The 22,166-nt window shown below is 40.9% G+C and overlaps 1 protein-coding gene across 1 annotated transcript in view; it reads left to right on the forward strand.

Annotated features, from left to right (window-relative positions):
* atrnl1a (attractin-like 1a) overlaps positions 1 to 22,166 on the forward strand; it is a 384,066-nt gene that overhangs the window by 106,128 nt on the left and 255,772 nt on the right. The window contains exons 16-18 of the mRNA XM_085182462.1: positions 4,815 to 5,002; positions 7,545 to 7,758; positions 8,344 to 8,535. Of these exons, the coding sequence (XP_085038588.1) occupies positions 4,815 to 5,002; positions 7,545 to 7,758; positions 8,344 to 8,535 (594 nt within the window). The remainder of the gene's footprint in view (positions 1 to 4,814; positions 5,003 to 7,544; positions 7,759 to 8,343; positions 8,536 to 22,166) is intronic.

Consider the following 22,166-nt stretch of genomic DNA (forward strand, 5'->3'; position numbering starts at 1 on the left):
CCCATAGAGGCCAAAGTTGTTTTGTACCAGGGTGTAAAAATACTTTTTAATGCTATAAAGATAGTATAATGCCTTTAACATGGCAGTGCCAGATTTTTAATCAGGATTTAAAATACTCGTATCAATATTGAACCGTTCGATACAGTGCTTTCGGTTCGGTACGCATATGTATCAAACAATACAAAATTTTTAATTTATTTTATCAACTTTTCTTCTGACGATGCTGTCTGTGTTGAGCGCTCAGTGGATCTGCGCTCGACAGTGCAGCCTAGGCGGAGTAGTCGAACGCAGATTCACTGAGCACAGGGCAAGCTAGCAGACAGAAGTTAAGCTCTCCTTGCAACATGGCAAATTGAACCTCCCGCACCCTCATTCAGATCTGGCGTTTGGAACTATTTTGGTTTTCATGTGACGTATGACCCTGAAGGTAAGCCCGTCATGGACAAAAGTAAAACAGTATGTTGGATGTGCCACGCAATGCTCAATTACATTGGTGGGAACTAGTGTGTTAGCGCAGTTAGCTCGTTAACGTGTTGGGAGTCCAGCCCCGCGCATGGGGCGATCGCAGTAGCTCGTTAACGGAGATTTGCCTTGTTGTGGCGTTAACATAATTTCAACGAGATTAACGCTGACAGCACTAGTGGGAACACAATGAATATGACTACACATATATGCCACATCATCCTTGTGCAAAGACAAGTGGAAGCAGACAAAAACAACAAGCGCGCATGCTACAAACTTTACCCGAGTCATTTAGACAGCCGTTAGCACATGATTCTCCTTATGGGACCTGATATGTTTAATATGCTGCTGAGAATATAGCCCAGAAGAAGCGTATAGTATAGCTTTTATTTTGGAAAGAGCCATTTCTCTGTAATAAACTCTCTTTTCCAAAAATGAGTGATTTCTGGATCAGATAGATTTATTTTTTTATTACTTTGTTGTTTCAGCAACATTAAATTTAAAAACTGTACTTTTGAGTTAAAATATATATTTATAATTTTAATAAATGACAAATTAAAAAGGCATGAACATTTTTTTGTATCAAAAAAATATCGAACAGTGACACCAAAGTATCGAACCGAACCGTGAATTTTGTGTATGTTACACCCCTAATAATTAGTATAACTGGTTAGTACTTTTTGTGCCACATAGCAAGGGCATTAACGTACTGTGTACAGTCGAGTAGTTACCCACATCCCCAAATAATTCTAAACTTATGGTTTTTTAATTATTTTTTTCTATTGTTTTTCGGACTCAGTGGGAACTGTTTGGGAAGTGGCTTGTTTTTTAGCTGCTGAGGTTGCAGCTTGAGTTAAAGATCGTCCATACAGTTGTTGCCTCAGTATGATTTAAAACTGTTAATTACAGTTTTAAATAAATGAAATATATTTGAATTACCATTGAAAATTTAGCCCTCACAATCATCTGCATAATATTTCACAAATATACGTAGTTTATCAAGTGTGCTTTAACGTTAGCAGCGCTAGCACTAGCAGACTCATTTCCTTGCAGTTTAATGTCGTATCCCAGTGCAGACTATGGCTGGATGTTTCTCTGGTGGAGTGGAGACTTCACACTGGTTTATTATCCAAATGATGAGAACGGCAGTTCATTTTCTGGTGGTTCTGGTAGTATAATTTTGTAATGGTATGTTTATTTTCAAGATTTGGGAAACTAAGGCTGTGATTGTATTTTGTTTAAAGCTTAAATGGACTATTTGCATCTTCCATGCATCTGATAGTATTCTGCAGCTACCCTCTTATATTGCACCATTGGAGCTTCACCATCCTGCCACTTCTCTAGTATTTATATGTCCACAGGCAAGATTATGCTACTTGGCATGAAGCATTGCAGACCACACAGAATAAATAAGATATTTCTTTATGGTTTGAGTCCATTAACATGCTGAGGCCGAAACAAAGCTTCTGTTTTCCTGGAGTTTTATGTGGAGATGGCTAAGAAGAGTTGGGTTATTTAAAGCTGTCTCTAACACCATGACAGCAGTGGCCTTTTCTTTAGACATCATGTTATGACTCATTCTAAATGGTCCAACATGTTTATGTCTGATTTTTACACAAAGACTGTAACCCAGTCAATCTGTTTATTCTTACGCTCCCCCTTTTTAACCCTTAATCTTACTTTCTCCTCCTGTTTCAGTCAATTATTGCGTACTACGTATTGCATGTGAAAAAGATAAATAAATAAAGAGAGCAGGTATTTTCTTTTCTGTTTTGGAAAGGTTGGTGATGGAAGCCATTATAGGCCTGTGAATGTAATCAGTCCTGGAGACCAAAATAAACAGCAGTGCTCTGGAGACTGAATGGCTATTCTTTCCTTTCATCCTGGCTAATTGAACGGCCTCTGTGCTGTTATAGTCTCCCACAAGACACTTTAGTGACCCCGATAAGAACAATGAGTGCATATGCGTTTTATGGGCGAATTTATCTTCCACTTCTGCTCAGTCCTGTTCCTTTATCCTACGGGCGACATATTGTTAACTCCTGGGAATCCTATTTGTCAGGTCTGTACAAAGCAAGAATTTGCTGCTTTAATCTAAGACAGCATTAATCAACAATTACATCAGCCTCTAATATTAACTTCATAAATATTTAATCTCATAAGCCAGAAGAAATTCTTTTAATGTGGTTCAGTCATCTGTTTATTCTGGCAGAAAAGTTTACTCTCCAGGCCATCACATTTGTTCCAGTATCAGTGACTTCTTTGTCCATCACTTATCTTCACTGAGGATCCCACTTTGGTCTCAGCTGACTCTCAGCTAACTTGCACACCTGCTCCTCATTAGACTTGGTCTAAATACCAACCCTCAACTGGCAGCATGAAGGATATCAATTAGGTGCCTGCTTGACTAATGATACTTGCAGTTACATCCAAGTAAAGGCTTACACCATTCTTCTTGTTTGCGCCTCCTCCTTGATGTTGCATTGTTGCAAAAAAAATAAATCTCTAATATAAAATGTGTTAGTCTAGCACAGGGGTCGGCAACCTTTAACACCCAAAGAGCCATTTGGACCTGGTTTCCACGCAAAAGAAAACACTGGGAGCTGCAAATACTTTTTGACGTCTAAAATGAAGATAACACTGTATATATTGTTTTTTACCTTTATGCTTTGTGTGAACAACTAAGGTGTGTTGCTTATTAAATCCATTTTATTTTTGTAATTAACACATTTTGAGCTCTTAAAGAAATATAACAAAAGGAAAGACACCCAGCTGAACTAAAATGATCCAGCAAACAAAAACTGTTGTGAGCCGCCCCCCTTATATCGCCTTTGGGCTTTTAGAGCCTTGACCTGACTTTTAAAAAATAATTGAAAAAAAAAGCACTATGCTGCTAAAAAATGAAAAATAGATATTTGCAAAATTCTGCCTAAATATGTATTTTACCTGGTTAATGTGTGTGGCGGGGCGTGGTCTGCAGCACCGCTGCATGGGAGTCGGACGCACCTGAGCGGCACCCGCAATCACGCCTCGCCGCCTTAAAGTCTGTGCTCTTTCTGTGTTGTCGGACTGTGAGCTGAAAAGCTACAGCCAGCTTTATGCGTACAGCAACCGTGTGTGAAAAGTGGTCAATAAAGAGATGCTGAAAAGCGTGTTCATGCAAACATCGTCGGGTCTGCCGTGATATGTTTACAATGGGACTTCTGCTCCTGAACCTCTGCGCACAGCGTCTGCAAATCGGGGCTGTACAAGGTCACTTTCATCTTTACGCAGGACTGTAAACTGTCATCTGTGTATGGAACGCCAGGACTGAGGCGTGAGCAGTGTTTGTTTTTAACATAGTTCACGGTGGAGAATAGCTGCCGACATAATGTGGATCCGAAGATCCATAATTGGCCCATCTGGGGTCGAAAAGTCTTGATAAATTCACGGCGTTTCGGCGGGTACACCGGCTTCCGTGAGTGTGACACTTATTTTGAGCGATGAAAAATAAAAAAATACAATTTTATTTTTATATTTCAATATCACAATAATATTCCAATTTAGAACTACAAGTTAAAAAAAATACACTAAAATACACTAAAGCTAAATGCTTCTAATTTATTTTCCCAAACTACCCGGAGCCGCAGTATAAGGACTAAAGAGCCGCAGTTTGCCGACCCCTGGTCTAGGAAGAGGCCTATGTCATTTTGGGGAAACTGGCTCATGTGATTTTTCTCTGCTGTCTGGCTGATTGTCAAATTTATGCTAGACATGTTAAGCTAGCTGTCTACATGATGCTTTGGTGTACAAATGACACTCACTTTTTAGGTAGAAAAGAGGCTAAATTGCTTTAAATATCAAAGGAAGTTAGTTCATTAGCCTGCTAAGATTCTTATCCTTCAACTTTTTCTTTTAAAATGCTGCTTTTAATTACTAAATATGTTAACTTGCAATGCTATCTAACATGCTAATGATCTGTTAAATCGAAGCCTGGGTAATATGCTAAAGGTCCAGTAGCCTGTTAGCATGCAAATTGCTAACAGGCTAAACGTCAAAAGCCACTCATTAGCAGAATAAATTCTTAATATATATCTGAAAGTGGAAAATTCTAAAATGCAAAGATTGACATGATTTCAATCTAAGGTATTGCTTTGAGGTTTTTGTTTTTACCCCAAATGTGTAATATCTGTACATCTATTTATTAATCATATTGTTTGTTTTCTTCTGTGTAATGAATGAAAATTTGAGGATTACAAGTCACTAAAAATATCATTTTTATGCTTTTTATAATGTACAGATTATTGCATGAACGTTCATAGTACAAATGAAGTCGAAGGAAAAAAAAAACAGTACTGTGTTTTTGTATGCAGGCCAGCTGTGTGGGGATGGCTGGCACCAGGTTGGCGAGGTCTGCCTGAGGATCAACTCCAGCAGAGAGAGCTATGACAATGCCCAGCATTATTGCAAAAACCTTGGAGGAAATATTGCTTCTTTGTTGACAGACAAACAGGTCAATTTTGTTCTGGAAGAGCTACAAAAATATCAGCTACAAGACAAGGTGGGTGGTTGTCATGCAGTAAATTCAGAAATGACAGGCATGCAAACAATGTCAGTGACAGGTATTCATTATTTTCCACTTGTATGCCTTATAAAATAGCAGTGGCTGTTTATGCACCATTATATGTTGGTGGGCAAAGATATAAATCCAAGTTTTAGACATGTTTGGAATGATAAGCATAAGAAAGAGTAGCGTGGAAGCAGATGTAGGTTATCACTTTAGAATAGAGGTTCCTGGTGAAAGCTATATTCTTCAAGTCTGTGTGTATTCTACAAAAAAGTTACATTGGAATGCCAATAATTTAGGTTTTTAATCATCTTTAGCACTCCTGACTAAAACGATGTGTAGTCACAACCTTAAAAAATTATTGTTCATAGTTATCTTTATTAATTTGGTCATATGAAGAATGCATGAATCTTCTGTGTATAAATATTTTTAAAAATTTAGCTGATGTACCTGAGGTTTTACCAGGCCAAATTTAGTGGCATTCCTTCTTATTGAAGCTTGTTATAACTGCATGAAAAAGTTTGAAAGTGTATGCTAGATCACTTCAGGGCCAGTGTTGAAAAGATGTAATTATTTCCAATAGATCATCCAAATAAAATGATCAACTCAGTTGTTTGTGTCTATCTTCAGGAAATTGAATGAGTCTGGTCTACGATTAAGCAAAATTAACTTAAGGTTACAACTGCCACCATCTTCGTGCTATTGACACAGGTGTAACTTTGTGTATTGTGGCCATTCTGTGACATGTGTACACAAACCTGCCTCCATACATTATTTATCATTGGATGCCAAATAATGTGTCTCTCGCCATCACACAGCAAGGCTCACAAGCAACTAATCATTAACAGAAGCAGCCATTTCCATAGATTCAAGATATTTCTAATTGGGGTGTTTAGTGTTTTGACTACCATGGAAATTGGCCATTTAGAAAGCAAAAAAACCCTTCTAAGCCCACCATGGAGCACAAAGACAAACTGCATGGTTATAAATGACCGTCACACTGAAATGTTCACTTCTAATGCTCATGTTAGGGACTCCATATGAGAATCTGACATGCTTGACAACATTTCATGATGAATCCAACATCACAAACAGTGGAGGGTACAAATGTAGTTAATTTTCTTCATTTTTTGACATTTATAAATCAAAATCTCACAACCTACATTTACTACGCCTTCAAGAAAGGTTTTTTCTTTTCATCTGGTTTACAAAGGATTTTCAAATGGAGGAGCTGACTAGACATGCAGATATAGAAAGGCGTGCGAAAATATGCATTTGCTGACATATAAATGCAGTGTCACAGTACTCTTGGGAACCTGAATTTATCTAATGAAATGAATCACAGCTGTGGGAAAGTATTCTTTCACGTCACACGTTTTGTCGGCAGATAATTCAAATGTTCACTGAACTACACTTCAATCAGCTGCCGTAATTTCTGGCCCTTTTTGAAATCTTGAATGAGTTTGTGCTTTTATAGTAATTACAGTCATTTGCAGATGGTTTGATTTAGGATCCACTTTAATGGAAAACACGACACTGGCAAAGTAGATGTTGTCTTAGTTAAATTACTATGTGCTTCTTGCTTAGGTGATAAAAAGCATAACGTGACCTGCTATGAAAGAAACAGGATGAAGATTAATCGTGTTTATACTCTTTGATTTGATGAATCTGACAGAAGCACAGCTATCTCTCTAAAGGGCAGCGTCTATGTAAGAGTAAGAGTTTATAAAATATTGTAGGGAACATGAATGGAGACTTTTACCATCTTTGTCACCCCAGAAACAAGTTTATATTTAACTATGAATAAAGCTTGCTCAGTTAACTTCTGAAGAAAATATTGGAAGGATCTTCTCTTTGATATGAAACAGTATCAAGTAACATCACAAGGACTGTCAGCTTTCTCCCAAGTTAATGACCAGTGCTAATTCCACATAACAGAATATCAAGAAAAGGCAAGTATAGCACAAGTCAACAACAAGGTGATTCAAAGTGCTTTACAGAGACATTGGAAACAAAAACAAATAAAAAGCATGATTTAAAATTGATTAAAACAAGCAAACAAACTAACTAACTAATTAACAAACAAACAAACAAAACGGTAGATAAAATCAAAACAGATAAAATCAGAACAGTAGATAAAATCAGTAGTTAAATGTAAGTTTTGAAATTTAAGCTTAAAAGTGTGGATTTGGTGTTTTATTCAAATGCAGCTGAGAATAAGTGAGTCTTCAACCTGGATTTAAATAAACTGAGTGTTTCAGCTGATCTGAGGCTTTCTGGGAGTTTGTTCCAGATATAAGATCATAAAAGCTGAATGCAGCTTCTTCATGTCTGGTTCTGACTCTGGGAACTGATAAAAGACCGGATCCAGATGACCTGAGGGATCTGGAAGGTTCATACTGGGTCAGGAGGTCACTGATGTATTTTGCTCCTAAACCATTCAGAGCTTTGTTTATGGTTTGTTTAAGGTTTTTTTTATGTTGTACATAAAGTCAGTCACTGACTGATTCAAACCTGTGTCTTTCTGCTTCTACAGATGTTATCTCCATGGGTTGGCCTGAGGAAGATTAATGTGTCGTACTGGGGCTGGGAGGATGCATCGCCTTTCACCAACACCACCCTGCGATGGTCACCTGGAGAGCCCAGTGACTCAGGCTTTTGTGCTTACTTGGAACAAGCTCAAATGGCTGGTCTTAAGGCCAACCCCTGCACTGCCACCACTGATGGCCTGATCTGTGAAAAACCTGCTGGTGAGAAAAAAAGATTAGAAAGACAAAAGGAAAAAATGTATTTGAAGGTTGGCGCACCTAATGAAACCATATACCCACCAGCCACTTCATTAGGAACATCTGCTCATTGTGCAAAATGCTAATCAGCCAATTATATGGCAGCAACCCAATGCATTTAGACATGTAGATGCGTTCCAGGCAATCTGCTGAAGTTCAGACGGCTGTCTTTTTCTTGCACAACCATTTCTACAGTTTACAGAGGTCAGAGTAATTTGAGTAGTCTGCCCATTCAGGCTCATGGTGGTAGGGTCATGGGGTCATAGGGGGATATTTTCTTGAAACACTTTCGGCCCCTAAATATTACTTGAGCATTGTTTAAGTACCACAGCCTGCCTGCGCATTGTTGCTGACCCATTTCCATCCCTTTATGAGCACAGTGTATCTATGTTCTGATGGCCATATTATCTCCAGATCTATAAAATAGTGTAGCTGTAAAAACACAAGTTTGACTATCTTACTATTTGGATGTCACTGAATGCAAAACAAATGTAGCTAACAGGTCATTTAATGTTTCACCCACCACGGTGCTGTCTATCCCTTACTCAGGGAGTCCTCAGAGTCAGAGTGCTCGTCCCTGTAAGACGCCTTGTGCTCTGCGCACCAGCTGTGCCAACTGCACCAGCCAGGCCATGGAGTGCATGTGGTGTGGAAGTACTCAGCGCTGTGTAGACTCCTCTGCGTATGTCATTTCCTTCCCCTACGGCCAGTGTCTGGAGTGGCAGACCCAGGATTGTACTGGTGAGACTTTTTACTATGCTGCTACCATCACTGTAGAGGGAAATATTATATTGTTTTTTGCTTTTATTCATCTGACAGGTAGACTTATAAGTATAACAATAGGTAATTACGTGCAAGAACAAAAATCACAGTCATTTAGTGTGCTCGGTGCCTTACACGCTTGCTTTTTGTTTTGTTTTTTTACACGTAGCCTGAACAATTCCTTACTGTCTGTAATTCCTATTTATTTAGAGGAATATTTACTCAAAATGGGTCATTATTTTTCTTTTTTTGCTCTTATTAAACTGAGAAATTTTAGTACTTTTTATTTGATTACTTTAATTTTCGCGAGTTTTGGATTGGATTCTTGTACAAGTCTCAGTGGTTTAAAATTGTTACTGATATTGGGAGAAATAAGTTACAAAGGTCAGGTATAATGTTTGTCCATAATCAAATTGGAGTGTAGAGCCATGCCAGAAAAACATAAACTTGTGGTATTTTTGAATGTTTGTACTCTGCTGTATGTTATCTTTGTGTCAGGATAGTTTATGTCTACACAAACAAATAAACAAAAGATAAAAACTGTTACTCATACCTTTGGGAAAGAGACCAAAGTGCGATGTGTGGACAGAGTCATTCCAGGCTCCCATCGACCGTCTTATCAGCAGTCAATGCTACCCATCAGCCTCTCACACACATTGACTCAAACGCACCAACACTAGGGCAGCGCCAACTCTCCTGTAGCTACAGGGCAGAAAATCAATCACCTACAATGACACATGACTCACTCAATATGAAGTCCTCGCTGCTGTCTCTTAACATTTCTCTGATATACAACCTCTCCCTGGGGATGGTATAGTTCAGCTTCACCGCTGCTTTCTGATGAGATGGTTTCTTAGCATGGCTGAGCCCTGTGACTCTTTCGTGGCTCCTAATCGTTTTTGGAGTTTCTAAATCCTCAGTCTCACCGGGAAAGTAACTTGGTGAATTCCGTACAACAAATTAAACGTATAGGTGGTCAGGTTTTTAGGTGACTTTTCATCCACTCTGGGTCACATTTCAATTGAAAGGTTGGTTTGTCCAGGCTAACACAAACAAGACAGAGGGTTAAGCATTAAGGCGTAAATGGAAATCCAGGGAAGATGTAACTATTACTACTAGTACAGATAAACAACAAGATGGGAACCAAAATACAAGCTATCACATAATTGAACTGTCCCTAGAAGTTATAAAATAATAAGCAGCAAGAGACTAAAGGACAGAAAGATCAACTAAAGACTATATCACCACAACTGAGATTCACAAGAAATGTGAATAATACAGAAATGAAATATAATTATTCTCAAACACAACCCAACAATATTCAAACATCCAGAGTACTCAAACAATAATAAACTGATAATAAACTGATAAATAATACATGAATACCAAATCCTCACAGTAACTCAAAATCCTGGGTCCAAAACCTGGGTAAGTACTCTAGGTTGTACTTTTGCAACAGCCAGCAGACCACATAGGGATTATAGGACCACCTTGTGTCTTCCTTTTACATTTTATTTTCTCTTGCTGTAAGAGCTCTGTAACACCGAAATTTCTCATCCATGGGATAATAAAGGTCTATTCTATTCTATTCTATTGTAACTCAGAAAATCTAGGGAAACAATAGAAATTGCAGTTTAATTGACCTGAAGAAGAAGTTTGGGTAGAAAAGCTCAATTTATTAGGAATATTGGATAAAAAAAAATAACAACAGTGACTTTTTTTTTTTTTTTTTTTTTTTTTTTTTTTTTTTTTTTTTCCGCCTGTCCCATTTGGTTCTTTAGCCGTCAGAATTGTTGTCTGAAGACCAACAAGGATACCCAATGGATTTATTTTGCCAAATGGATCATCATGGCATTGCCGTATTGGTCCATTTGATCGACCTTTGTTTTTATTATTTATTTTATTTTCAGTTGTTACAGACGGGACAGACATGAGTGAGGGATAGGAAAGGGAGAAAGAAAGAGGAAGGAAAAGAAAAACAGAAGGGGAGAGGGACAGTGAGAAAGGGGGGAAGAAAAAATATCTCCGGGATCACCTGTTGAGAGAAAAAGAATAGAAAACAAGCAAAAAAAAAAAACAAAACAATGCAACATACTATACACAACACCATCGCATTAATCTAGCTAAGTGAAAACAGCAGTAAATACTAAATATTGAATGTTGTTGTGCAGCACGCAGGACAGACAGCGCACAATGTGCTTTGAAGTAGCAGCCAAGAAAGGTGTGATTTAAGTCTACGAATAGTGAACACCCATGTGCACACCTGTGTGGATCGGCGCGCTTGTATTCAAATGGTTTCCCCATGTAATGGTCTGCTAGAGGATGTAGAGAGCCATAGCCCCGTCCCCCAGGGCATGAAGCAGGCATGGAGGAGATCCAGGCCCCAGACATCCAGAGGCCCCAGAGTGCAAGAGCCCAAGGAGGACCACCGGAGGGGCATCCGTGCCACCTTCATGGGAAGGGCTAAGGATCCCCAGATGAGGGGTCACCCAGTAGCCACCGGGCAGAAGCTAGAGGGGGCTGCACCGGCGTGCCCGCCGGCTCTGCCGGCAGCCAGCTGTGCCAGAGTGAACCGAGCCACAGGCACAGAGGCCGGAGGCCCGAGGGCCCCCCGCGCCCCGGAAGAGGCCTGACCGAGCAGCAGGCGCCAGGCCCCGCCAAGTAGTCACCGGGAGTGAGCTGGTACATACCTGAGCGCCCAGCCCCGGACACCAAGAACCACCAACGCACCGACCCCTGAGGGCATCAGTCACCGGCAGGGAGTGTGGTGAGGGGAGATAGGCCTCCACACTTTGGAGGGCCTTGGAGTTCCCAGAGAGGTGAAGTCTAAGACCCGACCTGACATATAGACACAGACAAACAGGCACACACAGACACAGACATGCATTCCCACCCTCATGCACACATATACAAACACTCAGCACTCACCCAACGCAGGAATAAACGTAAATGGACATGTACACACAATCACACTCCCCAAACATACTCTATATCCCGGGTCCAGGTATCCTCACCCCCAGAGATGGAAACGGCACCCAGACCCAAGAGATGTTACCCTTCCCTCCGGGGTGGAGGCAAGCAGACCGCCCCAGGCTCCGCAGCAGCAGGGAGGCCAATCGGACAGCCAGCATCTCTTCCCAGCCCCCCCGCCCCGATGGCTAGCAGAGAACAGGGGTGTGTTAAGACCCCATACCTCCCTCCTCCCGCTCAAGTGTAGTGTTGCTGCGTGTTGCTCTAAAGTGTATTTAAAACAAGGGAGAGCATGGTGCTGCTGCCAGAGAGCAGCAGGTGTTAGCACGGCCCCTCCCGAGAACCCTCAATGTCTACATGGATTTAAAATTGAGAGGTGGGCACCGGCGCCAGAGGCAGGTTTGAATACACAGACCGTCTACTGGACGCCGTTAACGTGCCCACCCTCAAGGCCCTATATATATATATATGTGTGTGTTATGAGAGTGTAAGTAATGTGGATGTCTAAGTTGTGAGATAAAATTGAGGCACAGGTGGCCAGAAGAGGACAGAGGGGGGGGGAATGTCTCCCCTGCACCCTGGTGACACACCCGCACCCCAAAGCCCTACCTGTGTGGGTGGGTGTGGTGGAGCGTGAAGAGGGAGGCAGACGGGGATGGGGAGGAAAAGAAGGGAGGGGAGGGTGTCCCTCCCTAGGGCCAGCTCCCCCGCTGACCCCAATATGCACCCCCGTCCTCTGGTATCCACCAAGGCAAGGGAGCCCAGGCCCATCCAGACCGGGGCCTACGGCAGCAACACCGCCAAGCCCCACAGGACCCGGGGCAGCCCACTCTACCCCACCGCAGAGGAAACTGTACCCACCCCAACATTCAATCATCTCCCAGACTACACAAGACACAGACACCCAGGTTAAGTTTATTCTCCACCTCTCCTATGTCTCTCCCCCACCTGCAGAGTGGACTCCTGCAAAGATGGAACAACCTCCCTGCCAGTTCAAGAGCCCCCCGGTTAGGCCGATGCACAAGAGGCCCCCTGCGCCAGGGCTGAGCCCCCGTGCACCCACCCGCCCACAACCTCGGCGACACACCGACGAGGACCGAAGCCCCCAAGGCCCAGCCAGAGCCCCAGCACGGAGGCGAAGCACCCCCGAACCCCAAACCCCCACGCCCGCCCCGGATCCACTCAGGGGCAGCCAGGCCACCAGGCCAGTAACCTACGTCCGCCAGCACAGACCATCCTCCAGCCCCGCTGCACGCGGCCACGAGGAGAACAACCTCTGAGAGCGACCAGAGCCACTAACCAGGTTATGAACACAACCCCCGGGTTAAGCCCTCCAGGGATAACGTCTCTAGGGGTCCTCCAGGTGCCCTAAGCCCATCCCAACCTCCACATCAACCACAATAGCCAAGGCGGGACCAAACCACGACCCCCCACCCCCGCTAGGTGATGGAGCCGATCAAAGGAGCCCAGAGGGATTGATCTAATGTGGTGGCAGAGGCTATATCGAGACTAATGTGATCTATTAGATAGTTTCTGTATTGGCTAGAATTAAGATTATTTTTATTTTTCCAGTTCATGAGGACCGTTTTCTTGGCGATGCATAGGGCAATAAAAACCATGTGGACTGTATTAATTTCTGTAGTGACATCATCCAAATTTCCCAACAAGCATACTAAAGGGGAGGTTGGAATTTTACATTTCAGACACTTTGATAAGTCTTCACATATCTCGTGCCAAAACTTCTGCACTGGTGGACAGAACCAAAGAGCGTGGATGTAACTGTCTGGTGTATTGCCTTGACAGTGTGAGCAGTTGTTGGCGGATGTAAAGCCCATCTTAAACATTCGATGACCTGTATAGTGCACTCTATGCAGTATTTTGTATTGTATTAATTGCAGATTGGGATTTTTAATAAATTTAAAGGTTTTTAAGCAAATCTGAGACCAGACGTTTTGGTCTAAGCTGACTGATAAATCTGCTTCCCACTTTGCAATAGGAAGGGATATTGATTCATCTATTTTAGAAAGTGTTCTGTATATTTTAGATAATAGTTTGGGGGATTTAAGAGTAAGAAATTGAACCACACTTGGTGGTGTTTGTAATTCAACTTGACTGAGGTTAAATTTCTTTTTTACTATGGATTTAATTTGTTGATATTCTAAAAATCTTTTCTTGTTGATCCCATATTGTGTAACTAGTCTGTCAAATGGAATAAATTCTGTTCCCTCTAATATATGTTCTAAGTATTTAATTCCTTTACAACTCCATTCTGGGAAATTAATCATATTTTTGTTTTGTAATATGTCAGGGTTATTCCAGATAGGTGTACGTTTGCATGGGATTAATGAAGACTCCGTTATTTTAGAAACTCCCACCATGCTGACAGAGAAAAGCTGATGTTGATGCTTTTAAAGCAACAACAGTGACTTTTTTTAGTTCATGGGACAGATACAACCAGTGTGCCAACCTTAGTTTTTCTGAGATGTGGCATGAGACTCTATAGGGGATGTCCTTGTGGACAAGAAATATATTAAACTGGTGACAGTATACACTGTGGCACTCAGTCCTAGCTGGGGCTGCGCAAAACCCTCAGCCATGGGTCAGTTGCGTCTGATCGTCCAGCTCAGGTCTCACAGGCCGAGGTGGCTCACACAGGGGACTCAGGATCCACCAACTGGGGCACAGATTTTGCAAGAACCTGGACAGGTGCCAGTTCAGTGTGGGGAGGCCCCGAGCAGAGCTGTATCCGGTGGAGCCATCTGTGGGGAGGTCCTGGATACCCTCAAAACACTGGACACATGGATTTCAGTCTAATGGAAGTAGAGCAGAGTTAATCCTGCTTCCAGAGAAAATGGCCAACTGCAACCTTGAGGTGGCAGTAGGAGGGAGGCCAACAGGCCAGAACAGACATCATTTTAATTGAGATCGATTTTCAGATTTGATTTGACAAGCCCTACATGCCTCACTTGCCCTAATTCAATGCTGTGAGGAATGAGGCATGACTTATTCTATACACATAACACTCATTTTCTATATTTCTATATACACAGCTGCTTGTGCAAAACAAGAAAGCTTGGAGTTGATTACAAATTTCTGCCTTTGATTTTATTGCAACTTTGGAAACTTCAGACGTCTAGTTTAAAATTCTGGACCTCACTAATTTCCAAACCCTGTTTAGAAATTAGTTTGGTTTTATTTTAGGGAAAGTTAGAGCAAGGTAGAACTACATTTTATTTGGCAGTTCAACAAGTGTCTCTTATGAAAAAAAAAAAATCAAAGTATTCCCCTGAGGCAAAACTTTGCATTGTTATTTTCTGTCATTTGTTAGACAAATACTCCCTTTGGAGCAAAGTGTTCTTGTTTGTGCAGTTACAGAAACGGCTTCAGAAACAAGAATTTTCTTTCTTTTTGTGACTGGTGATTATTATTCCTTCCTGATGCCAGTACTCTAAGTGCAGACAGCTCTCCAGCCTACTGTTAGCAAGCCAAGGATGTCTTTCGTCTTACGTTCGGTGCTTGCATAATGGCACGTCCCCCAACTTCTCTTTTATTATTCATGTCTCCCTTTGGTGACAGAAGGTATGTAGGAGGCTTTTGTTTTGCTATGTTTTTTTTTTTTTTTTACCTTTGTTGCTGAAAGCACAGCTTAGTTTACTTAATGTAAAATATGACATATTTTATTTTTCAAATTCCCCCGATAATGCATCTCAGTCCACAATAAAGGCACTTCAGCTAACATTATTTAATGTCAGTTAATTTATAAATTAATTAGCATTAAGTAACGATAAACAAATGTCTCAATGTTTAAGGATTTACCTGTTTATTGCTAATGTGTTACTAGATGGTTAGTGAAAATTACTAACATGTATATCATGACATTGGCAGCCAAGGTGTTTCGTTAATCATAAGCGATTGCTTTATAGTGATAAAATACAACACCATTTACTTTTTTAAATCAAATTTATTCAAGGTTCATGGTTGTCCACCTACTCTTCCATTCTCTAACTTGTAATCGGTTTTTCCTTGAGACTTACGTGAGACTTATATTTACTGATTTCAACTCTGACTTGACCCCAAACTAAGTGATACCACGTCAACAAACAAAAACATAAAAAATGTGCACCACCTGTACATGAAACAGGTTTTTTGTTGTAATAAAAAGGCCAAATTTGGGTTCTGCAGTGTGATTGTCGTCTCCCCCCCCCCCCCCCCCCCTCCTTTCACTTCCTTGTTGACTTGTTTTCAGCTAAAGCTCTGTCCCAGTTTTTGGCGTGGATATGTATGTATTCAGTTTTTCATTACAGTAGTTTTGTCCTTAAGAAGTTACAATTAGAATTTCACTGTGTTTGGTCTTATAGTCCTGTTCAATTCAATTCAATTTTATTTATATAGCGCCAAATCACAACAAAAGTCGCCTCAAGGCGCTTCAAAGATACAGAGAAAAACCCAACAATCATATGACCCCCTATGAACAAGCACTTTGGCGACAGTGGGAAGGAAAAACTCCCTTTTAACAGGAAGAAACCTCCGGCAGAACCAGGCTCAGGGAGGGGCGGCCATCTGCTGCGACCGGTTGGGGTGAGAGAAGGAAGACAGGATAAAGACATGCTGTGGAAGAGAGACAGAGATTAATAACAGATATGATTCAATGCAGAGAGGTCTATTAACACATAGGGAGTGAGAAAGGTGACTGGAAAGGAAAAACTCAATGCATCATGGGAATCCCCCGGCAGCCTACGTCTATTGCAGCATAACTAAGAGGAGGATTCAGGGTCACCTGGTCCAGCCCTAACTATATGCTTTAGCAAAAAGGAAAGTTTTAAGCCTAATCTTAAAAGTAGAGATAGTTTTTAAAAAACAAGTTCACCCTTGGTGGCTTGAGCTTCAATATAAAATAATAAGGTTAAAATGTTGAAACATGTAGAAAATAGCAGCATTTATTTTTGTCATTTTTCTAGGCTGGTAGAGCACAGTTCTATGTTCTCTGGTAGACGCTCGCTGCTGCTTCTACTTCTATAGTGCATAGAAGTTGTGGAAAAATAATTATTTAACAAATGCTCTTTGTGACCTATATTGTAGGTTGAAAACAGTTATTTATTAAGAAATGCTTTATATATGATAATTATGATTGATCAGAATTCGTAGCACTCACATATGCACACATTTGCTGTGAATGAGCTAAATTAGTACATTGGTAGATTGGTACATACACAACTGTGGTCTTTATGGCACAATGACCTGCTGTAAACAGCTGAAGGGTTCATGACCGTGGCGTTGGAAACTTCCCCCTCCCCCCCAAAAAAGTAAAAACATTCTATTGCTTGTCTGATGATCCAATTTGAACTGGGTTATTTCTGTCTCAGACCGATTTGGCTGCAGGCTTTCTGTATCATTCCCATATTTCGTGTAAGCCAGAGGCTGTCTACACATTCTTCAGCCAAACATACTGAAATAATTAATTTCCAGATGTCAAAGTTGGACGTTTTGGAAGCTCTTTTGTGGGTAAACTAGTTTTAATTTCCAGTCTACAGCAATGACTTTGTTATGAAATGGTGTATATCGTAGACTTAACAATGCCATGGGAAGGCTCTGTTGAGAAGTTCTCCAAGAGCAAACTTGACTCATACTTGAATGTGGCAGCTGACGTTCAACTGTCAACTGTGAAAGTGGAGAACCCACAGAGATTGACTGCGGCGCCTGTGTTGCAACATCTACAGTTAGGTTGAAACACGCTGGGGTGCAGTACAGGGCTCACCATCAAACATCACTTACATCATCAACAATCAAAGATCTGTCAGCAGCAAATACTGCAGGCCACTGGATCTGGATAAGGCAGCAGAACACCATATGGGCAACAAAAGCAACATCGACATGGTGTCATGGGCGGGTGAACTTGGGTTTCAGGCTAGTCAACAATACAGAGGAGATGGAGGACGTTACTTAAGAAAATGGTGATGAAATCATGCGAAGTCTAATAGCAGCACCGACAATGTTTGGTAATAGTCCTCGGACTCTTATGTGAATTGGCAGCAAAACATACTTTGTTAGCTTGTCTTCAGTTGGTGTTAACTTTGGTGACAATTTTATTACACTTAAGATAATTAATGGATATGCTGTTGATGTCTATGCTTGGGGTTATATGGCATTATAGTTTATTATGGCAAATAAGGCAAAATACATGCTGTTTACATGTGGTGTGAAATCAGCAGTGGTGTAGGAAATATACAGGTTCTTTTGTTGGAGTAGCAATAAGTCACCATTAAGACTCCAAATAAGAGACCTTCCTTCACAATAAATCAGTTATACTTGTTAGCTGATTGGGAAAACAGTCTTTTAGACAACTATATATTTACAGTGGAATAGTTTAAGAAAAGCAGCAATGATGAGCCCCTCCAACACTTTCACCTTCTGTTTCACAGGCTGTTTCTTTCCCAGAGACCCAGGGCTCCCTCTCACTAAACATACACGCACTTGTGTTTGCCTTTCAGTTTCTATTGCTGTCAAATTTAGCTTTTCTTTGCCACCTCTGACAAAGAGATCTTTTCTTTCACTGTGGAGAGTTTCCACAGTTCATCTGCTTGTTCCATTATCCCTCATTTCAGCTAGTTGGCAGTGGCTACAGATAGCAACAAAAGTGCTGTCCTGTTCTTGGTTTGGTTGAAAAATTGTTGCAGATTTGGACCCTGCTGAAGGGTCTCTTAAGGGTTAGAAAAAAATACAGGTTTTCAGTTCAATTCAGGTTTATTTATATAGCTCCAAAACACAACAACAGTGTCTTCAAGGTGCTTTGTACTGTAAGGTAAATACCCTACGGTATTCATCCAGTCTCTTCAGCAAGTTATGGTCATTACCTATTGGAAAATGTGCCTTTCTATTTTAAATTCTTCAGCAACGCTTCCAAAAGGTCCCATGTAATTATTTTGTTTGTCTTGTTCTTTATGATTATCATTTATAATAGAAACAACAAGTTAGTTTTTGTTTTCTTGTGTATAAAAGTGGCTTCCTGTGGTTTGCTAAGCAACGAAAAGCCAACATTTGCAAAGGTGGGGGTCCCCACTTTATAGCCATAGTTTTATTAGGGCTAATTTTCTCATGATTATAAAATAAGCAATGAGAAATTTCAAAAGGAGCCAGTTGAGGAAGTTCTGGCTAGGGTGCCTTCCTTTGGAGGTTTTACAGGCACACCTAACTGTGTGGAAAGCCTGTAGTACACTAGGAATCTGTTACTGAGATAATGTGTCTCCCCTGGCCTGAGAGTGCCTTGGGATTCCCAGGAGGAACTGAAAAGTGTGACTGGGAGAAAGGGGATCTGGAATACCCGACTTCTGGTAAGCAGAAGAGAGTGGATGGATGGATATTTACTACCATACCTTTATGTGGAGCAAGGTGTATTTCAGTTGAATGTAACAAATCGCTACAGTTGAAAGGCTCAAAACAGTCCTCTGCTGCAGAACTGCAGCAATTTGAGCACAACTGGTTACATTATAGTGTACATGATTTGATTTGAATTTTTTTGCTCACTTACTACCTTCTTGTCCACATACAGACATAAACCAGATGTTAGTTATATTATTTGAGCTGATATTGGAAAAATAGCCTTATTTTCTGTGAGGAAATCATTATGTGAAGTCTGTGTGTGTGTTTCATGTTTATCCCACATGGTTTCTGTGTGGCGTTCGGGGGTTTCATGTGCTTGGAGAAAAGTGAAGGGGGAAGACAGCCTATGGGTTCTAGACTTGATGTATTATGCATGGAGGCTTACAGATCTGTATTCTACTGGCTTCAGTGATGCTAACTGTCAAGCACCGTAGGAGCAAATAGATTACATGAGATGGAGCCAGACGATCTGCGCTATCCAGGGACACCAGATATCAGACCCAATGTGATGAACAGAATGTGGCACTGAAGATTTTTGATAAGGTGAAAATTCCCCCTTCAGAACAAACGGTCCTTTCTTTGCAACACCATAGATGTCATCATGTTGTGTTTAGGTACCCTCTGGGTGATTTCTGTCAATGATGATGACTAATCCTGATTTCAGTAAGGAAACTGATGAGAAAGAACACAGAACAGAAATGTACTTTTTTTCTACACATTGCATGAAGTATGTGGTGGGTGTTATTTCATTTCTAGCCATTTAAAGCTGCCATCGTTGACGAAATGCAGTGCTTAATGTTTGTTGTTGACACAACTTTAAAGGCCCTCAGTCTCCAAGTGATGATAGGAACTTGAAAAAGTTTTTAGCGACTGATGTTGTGTGAGATGCAAACACATGTCCTCTTGGATATGACCCAGTTACTGCATTTATGTCTCTTCTTCTAGACGGAAATCCAGTAGATCCTGTCTTCCCCAACTTTGACCAGTGCAAAATACAAATTTTGTTAATCTGGTTACTTTAGATATTTTACAGGAGTAATTAATATAATACACATCATTTTACCTGCCTATGCAAAAGGGATAATTGTCTCATCCCCAGATCCATATTTTTGTTATTGTACAGTATAACATCAGTTGTGCATGATTCATATTTCAGAATAAGAATTATTTATCTTATATTGGGCCTTGGTCCATCACCCTTCATCTGCCACCTGGAAATGAACTATTTTGCATTTGCTCTGAAGCAAAGTTGAACAGCATGTATGAGGGGCTTCTGTGCCACGCCTCTCTTTGACCCAGAAAGTTGATTCTCTTCTTCTGGTCGCTGTGTTATCAGTTGGAGAAATTATGATGACTTTAGTCTCACCTGACTGCAGTTTTCCCCAACCTTATAAATGTAGCTACATAACGACTGACAAGCACCATTACATAACAATGAACCACAAGCTCAGTTTCATGTTTGTTAATCATTATCATGGCCAATGATCAACAACCATCGGTGTCATTCACAGAGAGTTGAAAAATTGCCGCAATTCCAGCACTTTAGCATATACTCTTGTTCACTGATAGTTGTTACCTTGACATCGGCATTCCTCCAAGTCCAAGATGTGCACATGCTCTTCATTGATGGTCTGGCTCCTAGCCTGTAAACGTAAAAAGCCTACAAAATCCTGGTTTGATACTGTAACTCTGTGTTTGTGCCGAGGGACTCGATCCTTGGTTTGATTGTTTTTTGTGTAGCATATCTTGGGGTTTGAAAATCAGAGAGATTGTGTTTTCGAAAAAAGAATAATGCACCTCAGCTATTCTTACACTCCTGACACATAAGAGATCACCACTGATTTTCCTTTAGGAAGCAGTTGTCCTTCTCTCTTGGATCACCGGGAGAATTCTTTAGGCATCTTCCCAGCTTTGACAAATGTAACCCTGGGATAACCATATTTACTCAGGCTCTTTTCGATGTGATGTAGCTCTGCTTCGCCTGCCACTGGGTCTTTGAGGACAGTGATGACACCCAGTTTGTGCTCCAGTAGATGATGAGAATCAAACCTTAAATATTGACCCGTATGTGCTAGTTTACGGTACACATTGACTTTCACGTCCCCCACTACTGATGGCAATTTGAAGAAGAATGCTAGCCTGTCATTTTTCATATCCTCCCTGTTGAATTTGATGTATTTGTCCAGCGAGTTAATGGCATCTGTGAGTTGTGGTAGGTCCTGAGATTAGATTTTCGGTCAGGTCTCATCCATATACCTGAACCAATGGCTCTGGGATGTTCCAGGATAGAATAACAGAGCCCTCTTTTTTTCTCTTCCTCCATATACAAGTTGGCCGTAATAGGCGAAACTGGGGAACCTGTAGGACACCCATGTTTCTGCCTGCAGTATTGGCTCTTATAGCTAAAATATGTGTGTTAAGATACTGTTTAAAGAGCAGACATGCTTGGTTGATAATAAAGCTTGGGTTCATCCTGTAAAATATTACAACTACCTCCATAGCTTCGGTAACTGGAAAACAATTGAAGTCTCTTATGATATAACATTCTTATAACAGAGCGTTGTTTAATCTGATTCCATAATGACGTTCCTGACCTTCCCCTCAAATTTCAAAGTGTTCTGAATGTAGTTTGTGAAGCTGGCTATCGACGGGTTGAAGACCAAAGCCAGAAACCTGTCGGGAACTCATAGGCTACAACTTGCTGCTTTCATTTGTTGTGCTGGAGAAGGAAAGTAGTGGTCCAGTCTGCAGTGTGGATATGGGCATTACTTTTCATTACTTTTCAAGTGCAAACTCCAGGACAGAAACAACAATATTATGCTGCTAACACAATTTTGGCTCTTTGCTAGTTTATGCTAACAATAAATTAGCCAAAAGCTCCGAGTTAAACTGAGTGAATCCCGACCCCAGTCCAGCAGTCAGACCCTGAACTCATCCAGGTCTGGAAATCCCAAAAAGTTAGTTCTGTTCATCTGGACGTAACGTTTTCAGTGGGAGAAACGTTCCATCACTCAGTGATTTCTTCAGTTTCACATCGTTTTATGGAGAAATGCAAAAATAAAGTCAGAAGTGTTATAAAAAAATACAAGATACACAAACATTTGACCACACAGCATGCAATTAATCTACAGGAAGGTAATGTCTTTAATATGCTGCTTGGTGATGGTGTTGAATCTCGAAGCAGAGCTAATGAAAACCCAATAAGAATTAATAAGAAAATTGATAAGAAATTGATAAGTGATATTGATAATGGGATGTCAGAA

Source organism: Neolamprologus multifasciatus, chromosome 13 (assembly GCF_963576455.1).
Source record: "Neolamprologus multifasciatus chromosome 13, fNeoMul1.2, whole genome shotgun sequence".
In the NCBI taxonomy this organism is placed as follows: domain Eukaryota; kingdom Metazoa; phylum Chordata; class Actinopteri; order Cichliformes; family Cichlidae; genus Neolamprologus; species Neolamprologus multifasciatus.